At 56.2% G+C, this 23,150-nt stretch overlaps 1 protein-coding gene across 3 annotated transcripts in view; it reads left to right on the top strand.

The window, feature by feature from the left end:
- FRMPD3 (FERM and PDZ domain containing 3) overlaps positions 1-23,150 on the top strand; it is a 57,392-nt gene that overhangs the window by 9,727 nt on the left and 24,515 nt on the right. Inside the window, exons 2-6 of one of the 3 annotated variants that reach the window (XM_027663158.1) lie at positions 19,304-19,466; positions 19,704-19,806; positions 20,168-20,213; positions 21,466-21,570; positions 22,610-22,717. In XM_027663158.1, the coding sequence (XP_027518959.1) occupies positions 19,316-19,466; positions 19,704-19,806; positions 20,168-20,213; positions 21,466-21,570; positions 22,610-22,717 (513 nt within the window). In that variant the 5' untranslated portion in view covers positions 19,304-19,315. Of the gene's footprint in view, positions 1-19,303; positions 19,467-19,661; positions 19,807-20,167; positions 20,214-21,465; positions 21,571-22,595; positions 22,718-23,150 lie in introns of those variants that run through there. The other 2 variants (XM_027663161.1, XM_027663162.1) reach the window with 2 other exon arrangements.

Raw genomic sequence — 23,150 nt, 5'->3', positions numbered from 1 at the left:
GGGTAGGAAACAGCGTGGCTGGCTCTGCTGGCATTTACTGCGTCATGAGCTGTCCTTCCTCCCCGTGCGACGTCAGCGAGGCACCCTGAGTGACTGCTGCCAGGCAGGTGAGCGTGCTGAGGGCTGGGAGGGTGTGCTGGCAGCTCAGACCCATGGGAGGGTCTGGTGGCTCCAGCAACGTTTTGAGAGCCAGAAGTATCAGATCAGCTGTTGCTGTTAGACACACCTTGCACTGGGGAAAATGTGGTGGCCTGGTGTGCAATGGTGCCACCCCTGCTGTGCATCCTGATGGCCCTTGTCTCTTGAGTGTGTTACCCTCCGTCCTTCCAAATCAGCACCTGGTCCTTCCAAAGCTGAAATGGCTCTCAGGGTCCTCTGCCACCACAAAGGATGGCACTGTGTTCTCAGCAGTGGGGTAGCCATTCTCACCCCTGTGGCTGTGGCACCAGCTCTGCACCCCACTCGAGGGCTTGGGGCTGCAAAACTGACCCACCGTGGCAGTGGAGGAGGCAGAAGGAAGCCCGGAGCAGCTGAGCACAGCCAGGGCTGTGCAGCAGTGGGTGGCACACTGAGCCCTGCTCCTCTTGAGCCCAGTAACATCAGGCCTTGGGAACACCATTGCTTCTGTGCCAGGGAACATATGCCAAGGCAGGACAGTCCCTACCTGTTGAAATGAGACTCATGGACTCCCCTTGAGCACTCCCCTAACCAACCTCATGGCTGGTGCTGTCCCAGCCCATCCTGAGTATCCCACAGGGGTTTTTTCCCCAAAGCCATGCTCCTGTTGCCTCTCTCCACACCTCGGCTCTATGCAAAGCCAACTCTGGAAGTCCAGCCCATCCCACCACAGTAGCAAGTGCCAGCCTGGGAGCACTCCTGGGGGACTGGGGAGCAGTGGGATACCCTGCTCTGTTCTTGGCAACACCTCAGCTTCTTCTCTGTCTGCACACTGGGTCTCACTCTCCAAGTGCCTCCTGCTTCTATGCCTCAGTTTCCTCTTGCAAGGGGAGTGATAGTAACATCTCTGAAGTGCTTTGGCAGGAAAGGAAAATGCCTCGTGCCATCTCCATCCCTGATGGGATGGTCAGTGGGCTGTGGTGGCCTCCTAAAGCCCCGGTGCCCAGGGAGGCCCCTCTCTGCCTCTCGGCACTTTAAATAGATGTGGTGCAGCTCTGGGCTAAATGAATTTTCTCCACGGCTCTTTTCTTTCCTGCTCAGAATTCAGGGAGCATCATTTTGGTAACCAAGGTATTTGCATAATCTGTGTTTTGTGGTAATTGCTCCCTTTCAGAAGAGGTGCTTATCATCCCATCGGTTTTGGAGGAGCTCGTGCTATCTTTGAGGCCGGGTGAGGAGGAGGTCCCCAGAGGGGGATAACTGGCCTGCTGCCCTGTATCCTGGGGGATGCCTCCCCCAAGGTGAGGAGGCTCAGAAGAGCCTTTTGCCCACGGGCTTCTGCACTCTCAATGATGTCCTACTGCAGGTCCCTTCCTCCCCCGTGCCTCAATTTCCCCTTAGTCCCAAAGTCTCTGAGCTGGGGCAGAGGATGCCTCCATGCAGTGGGACACAGGGTCTCTGTCTCTGTCTCACTTTCCCAGGGCTGCTTCTCTCTCCCTGATGTCACGACATGGAAAAGCAGCCACTGGGAATTGCTTTGCAGTGCTTCAGCAGCTCCACCAGCACAGTGGAGTGGGGTGGGAGGCGTGGGGCTGCCATCCAGCTGCAGGAGATGCTGCTCCAGGGAGGAGAGCCCGGCGTTCTGCCCTGTGCCCAGCCCCCGGGGGAGTGGGGGTCCTGGGGGGCGAGTGGTAGCCAGTGCCTGGCATGCCAGCAAGCCACCCTCACCCTCCTAGCAGCGTGACTCACTCCCTGAGTGGCAGCTCCCACTCGGCAGCGTTTCCAAGAGACAGAGGAGATGTCTCTGATGGCAGTGGCTTGGATGGGGAGCCCAGGACCCTGTCCTTGGGGCCTGGGTGGGCTGTGTGCTCCCTCCCTGCCAAGGAGAGCCAGGAATCAGCTGCCTGGGGCAGGACCCCTGCACCTGGGGGGCAAACTGGCCAGCCTTCCTTGGAACAAAAAGAAGCAAAGCCTGGTCTTTCCCAGAGTTGGCAAAGGTTGGAAAGGCCGTGAGGAGGACAGCTGGGTGCCGGCTGGGATGTGGCAGTGAGCAAGGGAAATGCCCAGCTCTGAGGGCTCAGCCATCCACAGTCCTGGAGAAGGAGAGGCAGGCAGCCAGCTCTCTGCAGGCTTGCAAGATGGCTCTCAGGTTTGCTGCCATTCAGCTTATTTTGCTATTGAATCACTTCTGTGTCTTGCTCTTGCAAAGCCCATGTGTGCTGTCCACAGGTCCTGGGTGCCCGTGGGTCTGGGACAGGCAGTGATACAGGAACCAGCCTGGCCCATGGAGCAAAGGTTAAACCATCCCTGTGCTCTCTGGCTGCAAGAGGAAAAACAGCATGTCCTGTTCCTGTGCTGGGGCAGCGTTGGTGCTGCCTGACCTGACTGCTAAGCAGGGGTTGAGGTTTCTTGCAGCACTGATCTCAGTGCTCGCCGTCCCTTCTCTGGGTGGGAGCAGGACACTCTGTCTGTCCCTGGTCCCCTGCTCCCAGTGTGACTCTGCCATGCAAACTCAGCTCCTCTTTTTTGCCTGCTCCATCCTCTGTGCCTTGCTTCTGTGCTGCCATCAGCCAGAGAGCACAGACTGCTCCTGCCCCAGCACAGACCATTTCTCCAGCTCTGTCAAGTCTCAATTTATCTGTATAAAATTTCATGCCATTTATCGTCTTAAAAAGCTGGCAGGTAATTCTGTAATCACCATCCCTGCCATGGTGCTGGCCTCTCCTCTCTCCCTACTAGTTGGATATCCTCTTCAGGATTTAATCCCCTGGGAGTTTACACTGTCTTTGCAATCCTCGAGGAATAGCCTCTCTGGGAAGCCCTTAATTCCTTCCCATAAGCAGAATGCCTGATTAACAACCCCATATGGTTCCTCTCCTGGTCCTTTCCCATGGAAGTGGTCTGTCAGGTCCTGGCTGCATGAGGCTTGTGGTTTTGTGGTCCATGTCCTCTCCGCAGGCAGTCCAGCCCAGGGCTCACTGAGCCTGGAGCACTGGGATGCTTCAGCAGTATTTGCCCCACACCCTGCAGACACCCTCTCTTTGAATCCTTCCAGGGGGAGGTAGGGCTTCAAAATGCTTTTCACCCAACACCTCTCCTCAGAGACCCCGTGAACCCCACAGACCCAGGGGAGGTTTTTCTCTGTGGCCCCCTGGAAAGCAGCTTGTTACCATGTGACGAGCAGTGTGGGTGGTGGGATGCAGGAGGCTGCACTGGAGCATCTCCCAGGCTGTGGGTTCTCGGTGGCAGAGAGAGGATCCGTTCTTCTAGGACAGAGGACACTTTGAAGCACTTCAGTGCTTGGTTGGTTTTTGTGCTTTGCCTTTTTTTTCTTTTTTCTCCTCCCTTTAATGGGAATTGTATTCCGTGCATGGAGCAGCTGGTAATTCTTCCTCTGGCTGCTGCCACGTCACCTTTGAGCAACTCTCGTGAGACTCCTCTTTTCACTGGCTGTGCAGAGAACTCGAGCAGAAGAGCCTTGGGTCTGCTCCTGCTGTAACCCTACTGATTAGAGAGACATTTCTGAGAAGGCATTCAATACCTGGTCCTGCCTGGGGTGGGGAGAAAAGACCTTGGGAGCTGCATCCCCACCCTGTTAGCTGTGGGTATGCACATGGTGGTCTGTACGATCACAGCCAGCACAGCACAGCGTGCGCCTCGCTCGTGTAACAGCAATAGAACACTGATTTAATTTATTTTTATTTATTTAAAAAGGTGCTTTCCTCAGTCAGAATCCTCTAGTCACAGAGGGGACCCAGGCCTGAGCTGGGGAAGGGAAGAGAGTGTTCCCCAGAGACTGGGGACCATCCCAGAGCTGTAGGTTCATCCAGGAAAGAGGAAAGGTTGTAGGAGAGAAGCTGGATGCTCCAGTCTCAGCTCCCATCCCTTGGCTCTGTAAAAGGGAGATGCTGGTTTTGCTTTGTCTCAGCTCCTCACAAGAGATCTGTTTATGGCAGTGCCTTCCCTTGCTACCTGTTCACGCAGGATAAGATCCAAGTTAGATTGTCTCTGCTGACGCTGGTACTAATGACTTGCCTGTGTTTACCTGCCCCTGGCAGTATTCTTGCAAATGAGGTGTCAGCAGGGATGCTGGCTGTTCCAGCCACTGCATGTGGGTTTTACAGGACCAATAAAGCAAGGCTGGGGTGTGTGGCCAGGGGGAATCATGCTGGCACCCATACAGAGAGTCAGTGGCACGTGGGGAAGTCTGAGATGACAGTGTCTCATCACTCACTTCTTTACCTGGCTCTTGTTCAGCAGAGGGTCCTTGTGGAAATGGCTTGAAGTTCAGGTGTGCTAACCACAGCTGCTGCAGTCTCCTCTGCTGATGAGGCAGCAGCTTCCTACCCAAGCTCCATCAGAGGCTGCTTTCCCAGGAATGGCCCTGCTTGGCATGGAGAGCAAAGGCCGGGTGTAACACCTGTGGGTGTCACAACCCCTGTGTGATTTGGCTGCAGAGCCTTGCCCCTGCCTGTGAAGGAGCAGATAAATCTCTGATCTCCCAGTCTTGCATAGTGTAAGCAATGCCTCCAGCCACATCTCCAATGGGACTGGGAAGCACATCTCAGTCACCAACACCGTGTCTCTGCCTTGGTGGCCCCAGGCACAATTTGGAAACTGCCCCAAACCTTGAGCCTCATGTTGCCTGTAGCCCCCAAAATACCTTGACCACTCTGCAGCAGCAGCAGGACTGATGGGGCTGTAAGAAGGTGAACAGGGGCTTGGGAGCATCTCATCTCTGTCCTGCAAATTTTTGGTACCACCTGTCATTACCGAAACAGTGCAGGGTAATCCATCCCCAGGTGTGAACTGGCTCAGAGCCATTCTGCCAGGAGATCTGCTCCTCCTTCCTCTGCCACGGGCACTGGTGCCAGGATTTGCAGAGGCTCTTGGTCAGAGGGTTTTGTCTCTCCTCCTTTTTAATTGCAACAAAGATAATTGGGTTTGTGGTTGAGCAGGAGAAGCCCATGAGCTTCCTCCCCAGCACCCATGCAGCTCCCTGCCAACAAGCTGAGTGCTGAGAGGGTGCTAGAGCATCCCAGTGTGGGAGCTGAAAGCCCAACCTGTCTCTCCTCACCCCAGGAGCCCCAGCTTTCCCAAGTGGATGTCCATCCTAGCCCCAGGACAAAGCTTGTAGCTCCTGTCTCCCAGTGACAATGAGCTGCCAGCTGCCAGGAGGCAGCTGAGAGCGTTTGATTGTTGTTGTTATCGCTTTGATTACCTTTTTTATAGGCTAGCAGAAGGATTTTAATCTGGACATTGAAGCAGGAAATGGGGGAAGCTGTGCCTGCAGCTTGCCGAGGAGGCAGCAGGAGCTGGTGGCTCCTTGTCCACATTTCTGGGAGGTGATTTTGATGCTGTTGGCCAAAATGAGAGTGTTGGTTAGAGGCGTTCCTGGCCCAGTGTTGCAGGACTGCAGCTGCCTCTTGTGTTATCCACAACCCAGCTGGTGCCCAAGCGGCTTAACCCCGGCCTCGCAGCTGCCCAGGGCCAGTCGCTGCCTCAAAGCGTCGATGAGAGCAGGCGAAGGAAGAGAAGGCAAAAATCCTGAGGCCAAGTTCAGCTCTCTCTCCCGCTCCTTGTGACTCAGGACAAAGTCATCTGATGCGTTCCCACCAGCGGCTACGCACTGTCATTCTCCAGAAGCGCCAAGGTGACAGCTGTGGAGACCACGGGCGGTGGTTCCGCGTGCAGATGAGGAGCAGTGTCGGTCCTGGCTCTGCGAGGCTCTCTGGATGGGAATGTGGTGCTGTGAACAGGCAGGGTGGGTGAGGGGAGCCACTGCTGCTGTGCCAGCTGTGCTGCCTCTCCCCTGAGGCTCCTCTGAGACTCCACCGCTGCCTGGCAGAGGGTTCAACCTGCCCCAGAAGGAGTTTGCTCCAGTCCCCCTTGGTGAAGGCAAAGTAGTGGTGCTGTAGGCAGATCTATTTGCTTCATGCTGCGGCAGCTCAAGGGCACAGATAGCACGTGGCAAGGGAGGGGATGGCAGTGGGGAATTGGGGCTGTGTCAGGGGACTCAGCAAGACTCAGGTCTCTTGCCCCGTGCCAAGTTCTCTCTGCCACCACCAGCTCCCTTACTGGGGATGTGTTCCTGGAGAGCTGTTGCGGTGTGGATGTGAGTTGGCCCAGGCCTCTGTAGCATGGTGTCTCCATCCCTCCCCCTGCCATACCCATAACCCAGGCCCCCCATGCCTGCCCCACTCCTGGTGCTCGAGTGGCATCCAGGTGGTTGTTTCAGCCTGATCCCACCAGTCTATCAAAGGCCATGGGCAGCGGGCCATGGGTGTCCTGCTGCAGGATGAGGTACACAAGGGGCCAGGTGACAAAAGCAGTGGCCAGCACCCCTTGACCAGGGGACTGCCCGGAGAGGTCCCAGAGTGGAGGCAGCGCTCCCACACACAGGGGCTGTGGATGCTGTGCCAGCTCCGTGGTGGTGGTGTGGGTTGCAGTGCAGTGTGCAGTAAATGTGTCGCAGCTAATGCTGTGTGACAGTTTGACACGTCCTCCTGGGACAGCTGGAGCTGACATGCCATCTAAGAGCTGTCACTCCCTGGCTTCCACACCACGGCGTTTATCGTAAGCAGGGTAACGCTTTCCCCGGGTGTTTGGGGAGGGAGAAGGGCTGTGGGTTTATTTATGTGTCCTCAGGAAGATGATCAGCCCCGTGTCAGTTGGCACTGAGCTGTATCACCCAGAGAGGTGGAGCCAACTGGGGGGAGGGCAGAGAAGAGCCCAAAGAAAGTGATGCCAAGCACCTCCCTTAGAAGATTCTGGCACGAGCCAAGTGTTGCCTCCCACCCCAGCATGGGGTTTTGCACCCACCTGGGCAAGCTGTGGCATACAGTAGCTCACAGTGCCTTGGCTGGGGAGCCAAGGGGGTGGCTCAGGCTCCCTGGGGCTGGGGTAGCCACTGACCCCTTGGGGATGCTCATGTGGGGCTCACCCAGAGAAGGCACTTGAGGAAGCTCCTGCCCAGCCCCACAGTTAACCCTGGAGCTGGATGTGGCATTTCACAAGTAAAATGCAGGAGCAGAAGGATATAATGCTACCTTTTCCAGCCCCCTGAGCTCGACCCAGGATGTCAACAGTGTCCTGTATGGACCACTGTCCCCCTGGCAGGAACTTGGGGGCATGAGGTGTCCTCGCAGACCAGCCCTGGGAGATGCCTGTGATCCTGTACCTCCCATCTCTCTGCTCTGCCTGCTGATTTTGATGCTTTTCAAGAACAGTGAGGCTCAGGGTGCTCAAACCCTTTCTCTCAGAGAGAAACAAAGGAGGGAACACGGACATGAAGCAGAATTACCGGTGTGTCTGGAGAGGCAGGGAGCTGGAACAAGACGGGCTCTGACAGCTGCTTTCAGGAGGTCTGTGAGAGACCAAGCAACGTGTCAGCCACGCACAGCTTGTCCTGCACAGCATCAGCCCCCGTTTTGCCTGGCTGCCTTTGGCATGATCAGCCTGTCCATGTACCAGGAGCTGCCTGGCTTTACCTGTCCTGGCTGTGAAAAGCATTTGGAGTGGGTGCTGGGGTGGCAGATGTGGGCTGCTCCTTTGTGGGACAGTGGCTGAGCAGTGGGGACGTGCCAGTCCTGGCAGTGGGGATGGGAAGCAGCATGTGTTTCCAGGCTGAGTCATGCTGAGGATTGTGTCTTGTTCCTTGTTAGGAGTCCAGTTAGAATATTCACTTGGCAGAAATCAGCTCATCCTCCATCTCTCCCTGCCCGTGTTTCTGTCCATCCATCCCCCCTCTCCCCACCTCTCCTCACGTAGCAGCAGAGTAGCATCTGTAGGAAAAAAAAAAAATTTAAATCTCTACCTGGAAGATTTGGGTTGCTCTGCAGGGCTGTAGGGTCAGGACAGCAAACACTAGTGCTTGCTAGGCAAAGCACGAGCCCGTGTGCTGGGCAAGGGGGCACTTAATCAGCTGCAGCTGCCAGGTTTGACTTTGCACTGGGGTGGGGACTTGCCTCCGTGGGAGGGGGGAGATGTTGTCACCAGGTCCAGAAGGGATGGCAGGCAAAAGGGGAGATAGAGACACACTGAGCTCCTGTGTGGGACTTGCTGTCCCCCATGCCAGCCAGGCAGTGGGAGCTGTGGAGGGGACAGGGCACCTGCACTGCTCTGTCCCCCCCTCACTGAGCTGCCTTTGCTCAGCTGCTCTGTGTCTAGGTTATTTTAGCTTTGATTCAGCTCTGAAATTGCCTTGGCTGAAACTCTGTCTCTATTGTTTTCAGTCTGCAGAAGCATCATTGAACGTGTCAAAAAGATAAATTGGAGAGAAGGAGAGGGAAAAAAAAGAAAGAGTGCAGTGCAGTTGGTGGGGAGAGCCATGCTGGTTGTGGCCTCCCAGACCAGCTGGCTGCTCCAAGCCCACTCTCCCAGAGGCAGCTCCCTCCCTGCAGCCCTGTCCCCTTCTCTGCAGGGCTGAGACGCCCTTCCAGACACCCTCCTTACCTTCTGCAGGAGGGCTTTTCCCCTCGGCAAAGCTCATTTAGGCTTAGCGTGAGCCTGGTCCAGGAGCACCAGGAGCACAGGCTCCAAGACCTGCTCTCTGTCTCTGCCCTGGCTGTGGATGGTGAGCTGGTCCCTGCAGTCCAACTGGGACACCATAGCAGGGCTCTAGAGATGAACAAAAAAGAGGGAGGAGGGAGTGAGACAAACCCAAGCAGGACGGACAGTGAGAGGGGTCCTGGCTCTGGATGGGGGCTCAGAGCAGACCTGTGTGTGTCCCCCAGGCTTTCACTCAGTACTGGGCTTGTGCATGTCTCGGGGTACAGCACCCCAAAACATCTAGTCTGTGGTCCATGGAGCTGGGGGAGGCGTGTGCAGCACAGATTTGCATGGGTTGGCTTGGGCTCCAGCCCAGGTTCTCTTAGGAGTTCAGGGGGCCCCTGTTCCAACAGTTTGAAGAGGGCTCAGGCATCCCTGGAAGGATCAGGCCTGAGGGATGAGGTTTGGGGTTTACCTGTCCATTTGGGGTGTCAGTGGATGCTGTCCAAGGGCTCCTGGAGCCCATGCTGGAGCTGTGGCATTGAACAGCGAGGGGCAGGTTGCTGTGTAACACCTTCACTGTTGCTAATTGCCTCTGGGAGGGAGGAGGAGGCACTGGCCCTCCCCAGTTTGGCTCCTGGGAAAGGTGCTGGCAGTGAGTTACGGAAGGTTACAGAAGTGATTGTTGCTGCTGCTGAGGACACTGGGGCAAATGAATAGCCTGTTAAATAAAATGTCAGCCAGAAATGGATGAGAACTGGCATTGCTTTTTCCACTTGCACTTAACAGAATTAATTTTCTTGTGTGTGGTTTATTTGCATATTCAAAATAAGCCATGGTGGAGGGGCTCTCCTGCTGAACCCACTGACACCAAGGGCTAAATTGTGTAAATTCCGTTATCCAAATGCTCCTGTCAATGACTGGAATGATGTAAGGACATAATCCATTGCCAGAGGAGATGGGTTTCCAGAGCCTAAGCCCCTTTGTTTCTGTAAAGGATGTCAACTCGCACCTGAGAAATGAGGCTGAGGATTGCCATCAAGCTCCAAGCTGGGTACCATGCCAGGGCAGGTGAAACCATTCCCTTCCCCAGTTGCCTTTCACACCTGAAATGGGGAAGATCAATCTGTGTGAAAACTTCAGGAGGCAGATACTGAGTGGGTTCGATTAGAGAAAGCTGGTCTCAAATGGAGACTGATTTGCATGGGCTGATCAAGCTCATTACTACAGCAGGAACTCAGAAAATCATCAGATTCTTATGCAGCAGGAGTGCTGAGGTCTGCTGCCATGAAGCCTGGTGTGTAATGTTTGACAGAATGGCCGTGCCTTCAGCAGCAGCCACAGCAGCATCTCCACGCAGGACGTGGCCGGTGTGCTGGCTCGGGTTGAGGTGGTCACTGCTGGTACCACCAGCAGCCTGAGCTGTCGCTCCCCCTCTTCTGGCAGGGGGAGAGAAACTCACGACATCAATATTTATAAGTCATCTAGTCCCTGTTGGAGTGTTTCTCTCCGTTATGGATGCTTCCAAAATGCCTTGGTGTGTGCAGTGCTGCAGTCCCGCGGAGCAGCGCCCGTGGTGTGGGCACCCACGCACCTTGCTTTTACTGGTGATCTGGTCCCATCTGATAGCCCAGGAGGGACCAAAGGGCTGCTCTGGCATCTGCACCCCTTCTTCTGCCACAGCCTGGTGAGTGTGACCTCGGGTGCTGGCTGGGAGTTCTGGTGGGGGGGGTTGTGTACCAGTGGGCGAGTGGCCTGCTGGGGGACCAGCACGGAGCTGTGCCATGGGCAGGAAATCCCTTGGGCATTCCCAACACCCCTGCCTCTGTCCCACGGCAGGGCAGTGTGTGCATGCATCCCACAGGGACCCCGGGTGCCTGTGTGCCATGGGGGCCCATCCGTGTGTGCATCCCGAGGGGACCTTGGGTGTGCATCAGACTGTGCTGCCGCAGGAGCAGCTCTGTGAGCCTGTGTCCCTTTCTAACTGAAAGAGGGTAGGTTTAGATTAGATACTAGGAAACAATTCTTTACTGTGAGGGTGGTGAAGCACTGGCACGGGTTGCCCAGAGAAGCTGTGGCTGCCCCATCCCTGGAGGTGTCCAAGGCCAGGCTGGATGGAGCTCTGAGGAAGCTGTTCGAGTGGAAGGTGTTCCCACCCATGGCAGGGGGATCGTAACGGGATGATCTTTGAGGTCCCTTCCAGCCCGGGCCATTCTGTGATTCTGTGACTCTATTCCTGCACTGTTTCCCCAGATAAGCACCTTCAGGTGCCCCGTGGGCGAAGAGGCACGTGGCTGGTGAGATGCACATCTCCTGTCAACAAACAGGTGCTATGTTCTGAGGCTTCTGCTTCAGTACAACATTAGTACACACACGTGTAGGAAACAGAGTAAGCGTGGGCAGGTGTGCCTCTAAATATAGGCCTGGCTACCTGGGAAGTAACGCTGTGCTCACTCACTGCTGCTTTCAGTCCCCTCCTCGCCCTGCACCCCCCGGGGCACACTGGCACAGGCAGCAGAGCTGGGAGCTGATTATGAAGAGATTATAAAGTATAAACTAAGACTCTCTGCTAGAAATGCAGGCAGCCCCAGGCTGAAAGCGTCACACTCAAAGGCTCCCCTGCTCCTTTGCATTTTCTTTTTTTAATGTTTTTGCCTTTATCTGTCACCAGCTCAAGAGCTGTACTGAGCCTTGGAGCACAGAGAGGGGTCCTAGAAAAGGCAAGGATAGAGGGGGACCCTGTGAGGTTGTGTTTGTCACCTTCCATAAGCAAGTTCCTATGAAGCTCAGTAGCTGGTGACAGCACTGGGGGCCTGGTGGGGCAGTCCCTGCTACCACGGAGGAAGCTTGTGGGCCAGCTCTGTCATGGCTTGGGGGACTGTCTCACCAGTGTTGTGCTGCCAGAAATGCTCCATGTTTGCCACCTGTATGTCAGGGTGAGCTCTCCCCCTGGCCAGGCTGGCAGGGCAGAGCTGTGGATTGCTGGAGCTGCTGGGTGAGCTCACTGAGTCCGACCCAGCTCCCTCTGCACCCGGGGGCTGTCACGCAGCCGTCTGGGCTGGGGATGTTGTTATCACTCCTGCTGTCCTGCCTCCTGCTTCAGCATCCCTTCCCCCAGGCCCCTTCCCTGCCCTGCTCTGTGCTGTGCTGGTGGAGATAGCAGTCCAAGTCATCGACTGAGGAAATTGCTCTCTGTAAATCCAGAGTGAAAGTCCTGGTATTCCTGAAGGCCCAAAGGAAAGTGCTTGATTGGATTTTCAAGCTTCTTTGCCAGCTGTGCGAGAGGGGGGCTTGACAGCCTCCCTGAATCTTCCTTACTGCTGCCTGGGAGGGGATGCAGGCTGTGCCCTCTTGCTAATGGAATGTAAAGGATGTGTAAATCTCCCCCCTTATTTAAAACTCCTCTCTGAATTTTATATGCAGGAATAAATTCCTCCTCCTGAAAATCCTTTGGAGCAAGGTGGGCCTTGGGTGCCCAGGCAGGTGTGGGGGGAGCTCCTGCTGCCTCACTGCCAGAGAGGGGCTGCCGTGTTGTGCCATGCAGCAGCCAGAGCCTGTCCCCAAGGAACGTGAGGCTCTGGGGACATGCTGTGTGCACTTGGAGTCTCTTGCAGGAAAGGCTCAGCTTGGGTTCAAGCTGCCTGTGCCAACAGGAGAGGGGCAGGAGCACCTGGGGCTGGCACCCATCGCCTGGTGTAAGCCCCCTGCTCCCCACGGGGCTGAGGGTGTTTGTCTCCAGTACCACCAGAAAGCAAAGTTAATACAACACAGTTGAAACTGGGGAAGGCAGGAGCTGAGTGGTGCAATCAGCAGCAGTAACAGAGTGGCAGAGGGTGGCCAGGCTGTGGTGGGGAGCTGGTATCACTCCTAGCCCCCCCATCATGCAGATGAAGTGTCACACAAATAAGGGAGAAAAATGCTGCAAATTTTATTCTGTTGCTCCTTATCTCTGATTAATCCTCTTACGTGTTCATCTCCTTTTAGCCCAGTGTTCACTGTCTGTTTAATGCATTTCTGTAGTCCTGGCAGAGATAAAATTCCCTCCGAATCTGTAACGTCTTCCCCAGCCCTGCCCTGGCTGGGCAAGGGGGGCTCCACTGGAGCACCACGGAGGAGAGGACCAAGGTAACGTGCCCCTGGTCACCACAGCAGATGGTACTAGAGTAGGGGCTGGAGACCAGTTTCTCCCAGGCCCTGGATTAGTGCTCAGCTGCTTGGTCATCCCCAAATGAAATGAAAAATACCCTAAAAAATCGTCCCATGGTGTGGCTTTGCAGCCCGTGCTCAGGGCATGTGCTCAATGCACTAGAGAGGAGACGAGCTTTCCTCTCCACATCCCTCTCTCATTGCAAGCAGATTTGTTGGAGCACTGTGAGGGAGGCCCTGCCTGTCTCAAGTCCCTCTCCTCTGGCCCAGGCTCTCCAGCTCTGCTCAGCTTTGCCAGCAGCCCCGGGGCAATGGCTTCTCTGCTGAGTGAGCCCAGCCTTCTGGGCCTGACCCTGTTGCTAAAAGGTCTTGCTTTGATCCTCTTCTCAGCAAGGTGCCTCTCCAGCTGGGGAGAACAAAAATCCCTTAAACAGCCAAAAATCATAGGGAATATTGGAGGAGAACATTTTTTACCTGGGTGAGAGCCCCTGGTAAAAACATTTTGCCTTGAGAGCAGAATGGTGTTTGTAACAGGGTGGAAACTTGCACAAATAAGGGAACCCACTGCCTTTGGGGGGCATTCAGGCAGATTGCACAGCACCCCAGCCTGTCCCCAGTTTGTGTGAACGTGGCCAGGCTGTGGATGTGGACAACCTGGAGGTTGTCATTGTCTCACACTCAGCATCCTTCACTCCCACAGGTACCCAGTGCCCTGTGGCACCACTGCTTAGTGCCTGCCCTGGAGTCTGAGGGCCTCCTAAAGGCAGCCAGGGGCACATTTGGGTGTGTGCACCCCAAGCAGCCCATGCACAGGGGGGTACCTGCCCCATCACTGTGCCAGCAGAGTGGGCTCAGATCCTCTCTCCTGCTGAGTATTGAGGGAGAGGGCTCATTCCAGTCAGACTCTTTTTGGTGTAAATTCTCTCAGGATTTGGCAAGCTATAGCATGGGAGCTGTGGAGGCCTCTGGCTCCAGAAATTGCTTTTCAAACCCAGTGAAATTTACAGCCTCTCCAGCATCCTGCAGCAGCGAGCTCCTGGGATTAATTGGCTCCTGGGTGGTGAAGTCCTGCCTTTTCCATGTGTCAAACCTCCTTCCACAGGTGCCCTCTAGTTCTCGTGCAGTGCCAGACTCCCTGCCCAGTATCAGGCTGGATTTAGGGGCTCCATCACGGTCTCTCTTCTCCTTTCTAGCCTGGAGAACACAAGTCTTACCTGTGGAAGACAATGTTTGTGAGTGTTTGCCTGTGGAAGGTGTGATACAGACTGAGATTCAGGTTCTCAGTGGTGCATCTGATTGTGCCTCACAGGGCTTGTTTCAGGACAGTCTCTCCCTGGGCAGAAGCTGCTTCTTTTGTTGACCTGAGCGTGTCTGGAGTTTGGGGTGCAGGGTCTTTGTTAGCCACGTTCACACTGTATTTTTCTGTAATAAGCACCATTACTTTGAGGATGGCCCCTCTCACCCCCTGAGCTGGCTCCACTCCCAGCCAGGGAGGACTAAGCCCATCTCTGCCACAATCCCAGGTCCTGGGATTCCCAGCTAGCCCCCATTCCTCCTGGCCGCTCTGCCAGGCTGAAGTGCCAGGACCCTTTAAAAGGCTGCAGGCTGAGTGGCAGAGCTGCAGCTGCTGCCCAGAGCCAGGCTGCGGCTGCTGCTTCCTTATTTACAGCTGCCTTTGGCCACTCACGAGCTTCTCCAGGGGGACACTGGTCACCGTCTGCTTGTCCCTGCACTGAGGGCCAGGAGTGTTTGTGCCCTCGGAGGGGTGCCATCTGGCACCCCACCTTTGTACTAGCAGCGTACCTGGCTCACCTTCCAGCTGGACAGAGCCAGCACCAGTGGTAAAGCTAATCCTTTTGAGCAGCTCTGCTGATTTTTAAATTGATTCCCAATATTGACAGCAAATCCAAGCTGGAGCACAGGGAGAAGGGTCGTGGGCCATATGGCAGAGCTTGTACGCGGGCTGCAGTTCTTCAGGCTGGGGCCATGAAGGACTTCAACTGTGAAGGCCTGAGTCATTCTTCTGCCTTTAATGTTGGTCTGAGCCAGGCTGGCACCCCTCAGCCCAGCCCTCCTCGCTCCAGTCAGCTGTTAAACACTGCCAGAGCAGGGGCAGCCATTACCAGGCCGCCAAGCTCTGTGTGCGCTGCGCGTCCAAGCAGCTTCGCAGTGCTCGGGAAGTACAGCATCTGTTTGCCCTTGCTGGGAATGTCTGACACGTTAACGTGGGCCAAATGGCATCTTCCAAGGTGACCAGATGCTTGCTGGGAGCAGATACAGGGCTGATGGAGCAGGGATGCATGTTGGGTAGGTCCTGTGCCAGCCAGCTTTGCCCACTCTGCTTTTGCCCCTGCTGTTGGACCCCACGCGCCCCGGCAGCCCCACGGGCTCCATCTGAGATGGAGACCAGGGTACGAGGCTGGAGCTGCCATATGTTCCACATAAAAACACTTCTTGGCCCATTCCCCAGCATTTCCTGCCGCTGCCACACGTGCTCCAGATCCCACATGCCTCGCAAGCCGTTCACCAACTGCAGCCTGGCAGATGGAGGAGCCGGGCATGGTCGTGCAGCAGGAGAGACAGGAATCCACAGGCTCTGTTTGTTCTTGGGTTGTTCACGGCAGCAGAGGAAGGGGGAGGAGAGCTGGCACTCACCCCTGCAAACTGCCCCTCTGCAGAAGGAGCAAGACATTCCATATCCAGTCCCCATCCTGGAGCTCAGCCCCAAGCCCTTTTTCAGCTGCAGAGAATGTTTTCACCTGGTGCCATCCTGGTTGAAGGCAGTTGGAAATGTCTGGGTAGATGGAGACCATCATTCCTCATGGGCAGGTGGTACTGGTTTGTTTTGGTGGCAGATGGCCAGTCAGCACTAAAAGCAAAGAGAGAAAACCAGTTCTCAGAGGAAGCAGAAATTTATTGCAGTAGGAAATTAAAAATGAGCATGTCAGCTTTTGGAGTGACTCCCGCTCTGCCTTTTTCTGTCTGAGGGGGATGAGGACTCCTGGTTCAGCCCTGCTCTGTGGCATGGAGGTCTGAAGGTGCTCAGGAAGCTGAAGGCACATCCCTTGGTGGTGTATAATGATGGGGAGTGACTGGATAGAGCTGATGTTTCTCTTACCTTGCATGGTAGAGGGTGACCAGATCAGTGTCTGAGCTCTGAGTACAGAAGATGAGTGCCCAAGCCTCAGGAGAGGGATATCTTCATGCCATGTCAGTCGAGACACCATGAAGAGCCAGGGGCAGACATCCTCCCACAGGGGCATGACTGTGGTGGGCTCCTGCTGCTGACAGGCACAGGGGGCTTTCTCCTGGAGAGTCCTTTTACTTTGTGCTGTTTTCCAGTGACTTTGTGCCTTGGTGGCATTGTGCAAGGCTGCAGTGCAGCCTCTTGGGCTAAGGGTGGGCAGCAAGCAGGCAAGGACACAGTCAGGGTGGGGGAATGGACGTGAACAGCCCTCTGCTCCCTGCAGTGGGATAGGGGCAGTGCTGGTCTGTGCCCACCGAGGAGGTGGCAGGTATTTCCCAAACAGGGTGGCCCCGATCCCCAGGCACTGAGCCCAGGATGAGGCTGGGTCTGGGTGGTGCTGGTGCATCAGAGCTGCTGAACTCCGGGGCTTGTTTTATAGCCCCGCTCCCTGCTGTGAGAGCCAGGCTGAGGGATTTGCAGCCCAGTGCACTTCTCTGCCTGGGGATTAAACGAGGAAGCACAAAAAACAGACTTCAGGAAAGGGATGGCTCCTGTGGTCCTGGGGTGCTGCCAGTTAGCAGCGTTAGGGAGAGAGTTACCTGCTGCTGCTGCTGGTTTTCTCTGACCTCTTGCTCTGGTCCAGGGTGAGCTCACGTTGTGCCCCATGCCCAGCGTGGGAGAGCTGCTGCAGGAAGGAAGTTCAGAGCCACAGCCTGGAGAAGGCATGTTGTACCTGCTGCTGAGCACATTACTGCTTCTCCAGGAGTGGATAAGTCCTGCTTACGAGGACACTCGTCCTCTTTTATTTAATTTCCTGGTAATGCTTCTGCAGCGTCAAAGTCTTATCAGGAGAGGAGCAGCTTAAGAGCCTGGTAAAGGAGTTTTTATTGTCAGTATCCATCTCTTTATTCCCCTCTTCCCTTTGACGGTGGATGGCAGACTGGTTGTGGCTGAAATGAGGTGTGCTTTCTTTTCCTTTTGTCTGTTTAAGCTGCAAAGGTTTCCTGGCTAACCTTTTCTGATGGTAATTGGGCTGCCTGAGAGGCTGCTGCCCCTGCTCCCTGGGCGGTCATCGGTGGCTGGGCTGCGGGTTCCGTGGGGAGGAGTGAGGGTGAGGCCGACCCCCAGACTGCACACAAAAGGACAGATCTCGGGACGCAGCGGGTCTGACTGGGCAGTTCTGGTCTGGGACTTGTCATCCACTTTGCTGTGACCTGGTGAGCAAACCCCTGCCTCTGTTTCCCCAGAGCAGTCGCACTGAGCTCAGCCACACCTCTGAGTCATCTCAGTGCTTTTAGCCCCGCTGTTCATCCTCCTGTCCATGTGCTGCAGGGGCTTGTGGATGTGGAGGCTGGAATTGCTGTGGGCAGTGCAGGGGGGATGAAAGCAGGAGTGTCCCCCGGGAAACCAGCACTCAGGGACTGCTGCCTAGTGGCAGCCAGCTCCATCCCTTCACATTCCAGGTGTTCCTGTCGGCCACACCAGGCTTGTGGAGATGCAGTGCTACATTCAGTCCCCTTTTCAGCTGCATACAATGGCTTTAGATAATGTTTGTTCGAGAAAATTGGTTGAATAAGGTGATTTTTGTTGTTGTTGTTACTGTTGTTCTTTTCAATGCTCATGGGAGTAGCAGAGCAGCTAATGAGGCAGCACAGAGATGGTCACAGGGGAGAGGGTCTCGTCTGTGCTTCCCCACAGCTGCACTTCCCTGGTGATGGAGCTGGTTCTGCTCCTGCTGGGGCTGCTGATGGGTCCCCTGCCCCAGGAGATGCCCGCACCCTTCTTCTCCTTAGCAGTTCCCCTCCCCAGGTCTCATTGTTTTGCTTTACCAACCATGGAGCTGCATGAGGGAGGGGAAAGTCACGGGTACCTGTCCAGCTGGGCCCTGGGAATGGGTTACAGTGGACCTGGCTGTGGTGACACCCCATCACCACAGAGCACAGCTCACCCAGGGCCAGCGCTGTATCCCTGACACTGGGCAGAGGCACCTGGTGCTCAGAGCTCTCCTTGGATCCTGTGGGACATGTTGTAGCAGGGCCAGAGCCAGGCTCTGCTCTCTTACAGGATTTTGAGTAGGTCACTGTCATAGGTTTGAAAAAAGATGTTGGAATTTTTTCCCAGTGTCGCCCCACTCCCCCCCCCATTTGTTTCTTCTTAATTTCCAAGTTGTAATCTTGTTAAACTAAGACAGTCAGCTGGGGATCAGGCTCGGCACAGGGCTGTCTTTGCTGGCAGTGATGTGCCCAAGCCCAGAGCTGCGTGTGCTGGCGTGGAGCTGCCAGAAGCTCCCGTCCCCTTCCAGCCCCACGTGCCGTCCCCCTTGGCTCTGCAGCGGATGTAACGGCGCTGGGAGCGGGTGGGGGGGGTCAGAAATGCAGACAGATAGCATGAGATGGATGATGCATCAAATTCTAAACTGATAAGAGATGAAACAACTGGAGTGTCGTCAAAAGGCCGGGAAGGATCTTTTTTAAATAGACTAAATGGTCTGGACAGGCGCAGGCAATGAGCAGCACAGGAACAGCAGCGCGTTCATCGCTTTGTTTTCCTGGCTGTGGCTGTGCCTGTTGCCATCTGTGCTGTGCTCCGTGGCCATCCTGATGGTGCTGGGATTGCTCCCTCATCGCAGGCTCACAGCCCTGCTGAGCAGCCTGGAGCCACGGCTGGCATTGCTCTGGGATGCCAAGGGCAGCTTTGACATGACCTCGCTCCGGGATGGGTGTTCCCATCTCGTTGTCAGTGCTTCAAGGAGTCCCTGGGCTGGCAGTGGAGACTCGGTTGAAGTGCCATGGCTGAGCCCGCCTTAATCCCAGTTTTTAGACTGGCTGAACTTGTTTCCACTTATCTCTAATATTGTACAGCCGTGTTACACAGCATGAAAAAGCCAACACTTGAGTTTGCTCTTAAACCTCTGCAGAGCGGCAGAGACAGCCCTCTTGTTGTGCCAGGGCCACTGTCTCCTCTGAACCCCACAGCAGTGCCATCCCTCAGGGAACGTCCAGAGCCACACCACCAGTAGTTTATCCCACACAGGTCTTCCATTTAATGAAGTGAAATGCTGAAGTAGAGATTAGACAGTGAGATGCTGGGAGTAGATGGTATGATTAACCCCTGGAGGACATCTCCACGAATGTCCCCGTGTCTGAGCTGCTGGCGCTGTGGCAAGGACGGGCACTGAGCAGTGCCACTCTGCACGGGAGGGAGGGGGCTGCGGATGTCCCAGGAAGCTGCTGGGACTGGCAGTGCTGGCAGGGTGCAGGGTGCAGGTGGAGTGGGGCTGCTCTGCAGGTGGCAGGGGGCTCGGTGGGAGCGGGGAGGGCTGCCGTGGTGGGGCGCGTTACAGCCTGTCCCTCTGCTCCACAGCGCAGCCATGTGATGCCGGAGGAGCGCGGTGGCGATGATATGGAATGTGGGCAGCTGCCTTCGGACACGCTCCGACAGGTGACGGTCCAGCGCCACCCCCTCTACGGATTCGGCTTTGTGGCTGGCAGCGAGAGGCCGGTGGTGGTGCGGTCGGTGGCAGCAGGTACGGAGGGGCTGGGGGCGATCCTCAGACACGGCTGTGGTGTGCCGGGAAGCACAGCGGCACCTTTCCCCGGCGGGACCCCTCCCTGCGCTCCTGTCCCCTCCTGTGGGCCTGCAGGGTGTGCTCCGCAGCCATATACACGGGCAAACGCTTTGGGGATGCTTGGGACCCTCCTGCTTCCCCTCCACCCCGCAGCTCCGGGATGCCTGGATTGGCCCTGACCCTCTCTCCTGGCAGGCGGCCCCTCTGAGGATAAACTCCTGCCAGGAGACCAGATCTTGGCCATCAACGATGAGGATGTGAGTGAAGCCCCCAGAGAGAGATTCATCGAGCTTGTCAGGTGAGGACAACACTTGTCCCTCATCACCTCTGGGGAGGGGGCTTATGCCAGTCTGCTGTGCCCCTACCAAAGCCTTGGGGTGTTGATGCACACCAGTGTCACTGATGGTCACTGCTTGGGTGGGGAAGCCTCAGCCTGAGCAGGGGGAGTGCCTTGGAGCAAATGCCATACCTGTTCCCAGCTGGCCAAGGAGTGGGAGCAGCACTGGGAAAGCATCCACAGCCGTATTACCAAGGAGCCCACAGAGGTCCTGGCTGCCATTGGGCTGGGAAGGATGGGATGTGCTCTCAATAGCCCAATGTACATGTTGAGGTCATCACCATAAGGTCCCATCCACCTTCATTTCTCCTTTCTGTCACAGGAAGGCCAAGGACTTCATCATCCTCACGGTCCTGCACACCCACCAGGTGAGAGTGGCGAGGCCATGGCCAGCTCCAGGGGAGCCAGGACAGGGGTTAAAAGCCCTTTTGGAGACTGAGGTGGGGTCCCCAGAGACCCCAGGAAACCACTCAGGCAGCTCAACTGACTTGTTGGACCAGTGTCCCACCACCCCAAGGCTCTTCCAAGCTGTGGGGTCTGAGAGCTGCCACAGCCCCTTGGGGTCAGTGTGGGTGTGCAGCCATCTCCCTGTCCTTGTCACTGCCTCCTCGCAAGAGGGAGGGAGGAAAACTACACCCAAACCCATGCGGTTTGCAGAGGACATCCCATGTTTCTGATGAAGTGACCCATCATCATGCCAGAGGTGGCAGGGAGGGGTCGTCCCCTGGGAGCTGGGAGTGCCAGACTGCAGTGTGGCTGGTGGTGGTGCTGGCACCAGTGGTGATGGTGCATCGGGGCTCAGCACCCGTGGTGCTGGAGCAGACAGGACCATCCTGCCACTGCCAGTGGCAGTGGTGGCAGGGCACCATTTCTGCTTCACTGAGCCCTTTGGTGTCGGGGAAGGAGATGAGTGCAGAGCTCCCCTGTGCTCCCCTCCTCGCCAGGAAGATGCCACCACCCAGCACGGCTTCGTTGGGAGTGGGGATGTGTGCCAGGCTCCAAAAAAGCTCTTTTCCTCCTGGCCCTGGATGGCCACCTGCCAGGACAGGCTGTTCAGCTGATACTGGCACCATCAGGCATGCCCAGCTCTGTGGCATGAGTCTCCATGCCAGAGCATGTACAGGCACAGGCTCCCCAGCGCTGCCACCGGAATGTCCTGCATGGATGCCCAGGGTCCTACCTTTTCCCATCTCCCTGTGGCTGCAGACCCACATCCAAAGGGCTTGTCTCTCTGATCTGAACCAGCGCTGGTGCTTCCAAGCAAGACCTGGCTGGTGTCCTCCAGAGTTCGGCCTGCACAAGGGGTGCTGGACACGTGAGCTCACTGGGGGTGCAGCCTCCATCCTCCCCCTGTCATGCTGAGGCTGCTGGGTGTGACTTCAGGGGCTGCTGCTCATCATTCTGGCCCTTCCTGCAGCACCGTAAAACCACAACGAAGGGAACTTGCTTTCCACTCCCCATTTCATGGGTTGCTGCCCACTCCCCATCATCATGCTGGCTTCAGAGGGGCTTCCTCTGGGCTGTGTGTCTGGTTTTTCCCCACACCACGGCTCCAAAGGCAGGCAGACGTGGCACAGCTCCGAGGGCAGGCAGGTGATTTACCCAGTGCTCTCTTTCCAGTCTCCCAAATCTGCTTTCATCAGCGCAGCCAAGAAGGCGAAGCTAAGGTCCAACCCCGTGAAAGTCCGATTTTCAGAGCAGGTGACAGTCGGCGAGACAGACCCAGTAAGTCCTGCCCTGCCTTCCTCTGTGTGTCACCACCCCCTTGAGGTGTCCCCGGGGCCGTGGGGTGTGAGGTGTCTGGGGGCACAGGGCTCCTCTCCCAGTCTGGGCTCTGCCATCTGGCCTGGGGAGCCCCAGAGGGCAGATGCCCTTGGGCACAATCAGCATGTTGGGTCAGTGCTGGGGGGACATACCCTATCCCTCTGTGGGACAGAGCCCCAAAACTTGGCCTTAGAAACCTGGTTCCTGTCTGAGTCCCCCTGGGCACCCAAGGGAGGCATCCAGGCAGTGCCAGTGCCTGCCCTAAGGAAGGTTTGTGGCTTCCAGCCCGATGCCAGAGGGTTCACAGGAGTACCCATGTGTGGGGCTGGGTCACAAGGGCATTGCTGCATGGCCATGGAGGCTGCAGTGTTCCAGCCCAGTGCCTTTATCTCTTCATCAGAAAGGTTTTATTACTGAGCATACAAAAAAAATAGCCCCAAAATAAAACTGAAAAAAGAAAAAACCCTGTAAAGTGCTTCTAGCAAATTCTATTTTTAAAGCAAAATCAATTAGGTAATTATCTGATTGAAACACTTCTCACTAAATAAAATCAGCCTTCCCCCAGCTTCCTGCAGAGGGGATGGGCTGGGTTGAGGGGGGCTAGGCTTGGGATAAGGGTCAGGAGAAGGGAATAGGCTCTAAACCACCCTGGCCATCGCCTCCCCTCTGGGACACCAGCTGGGGAGTGGGACAGGCTGCCAGGCATGGGCACTGGGATGTGCTGGACAGAGCGGGATGCTCTGTTCCCAGTGCAGCTGCTGGGAGCTGGCGGGGTAAATCTGTCAGGCAGCTCCAAATTGCTTCAGCTCTGCGCTTCTCAATAGCTCAGCAGAGTGCTGGGTTTCCAGGGGAAATGTGCCTCTTAGTGCAAAAGTGCAGAGCAGTGGAGGATGCCACGAGCACTCCATCACTGACACTCATTCTCTCTCCCTGTCTTCCCTCTGTCTCTCTGTGCCCCCCCACCCTCCTCGCCTCCCCCTTTGCCGGCCCCACATGCCAGGACATGTTGAAGAAAGAAGCTCTCCTCCTCATTCCCAATGTGCTGAAGGTTTTCCTGGAGAATGGGCAGATCAAATCCTTCACCTTCGACGGCCGGACCACTGTGAAGGTGAGCCCCTCTGCCTCCCCCCGCGGCACCATGACACTTCTCTCCTCCCACCTGCCCAATTCCATTTTTCCTCATCTCCTGCTTCCGCTCACAAACACCGCCGCAGCAGCGCTTGGCTGGCTGGGAGCTGCTCTGGCATGATGGATAGCCCGTCTGCCTCCCCGGGCGACACGCTCTGCAGCTGGCAGGGATGGGATTTTGCTCTCCTTCTCCCTCTCCTGACTTTCCTCCTTGCCGTGAGCCTGCTCTCCAGCCAGGGTGGATGCTCCTGTGAGTCCCCCTGCCAGCTCCCTGCAGATCCCTTGAGCACCACCACGGTGTTACCCGGGGTGCTGGGGATCTGGCCGCTGGTCACCTCCTGCTGCAAGGTCACTTGGAGCAGCAGTGGCTGGGTCCCACCCCACAGCCCCTCTCAGCTCTACCGGGCCTCATC

This window comes from Corapipo altera, unplaced genomic scaffold (assembly GCF_003945725.1).
Source record: "Corapipo altera isolate COAL_440 unplaced genomic scaffold, ASM394572v1 107b, whole genome shotgun sequence".
NCBI classification, from domain to species: domain Eukaryota; kingdom Metazoa; phylum Chordata; class Aves; order Passeriformes; family Pipridae; genus Corapipo; species Corapipo altera.
The sequence above is the reverse complement of the archived record's forward strand: the minus strand, read 5'-3'. Positions and strand labels throughout refer to the sequence as shown.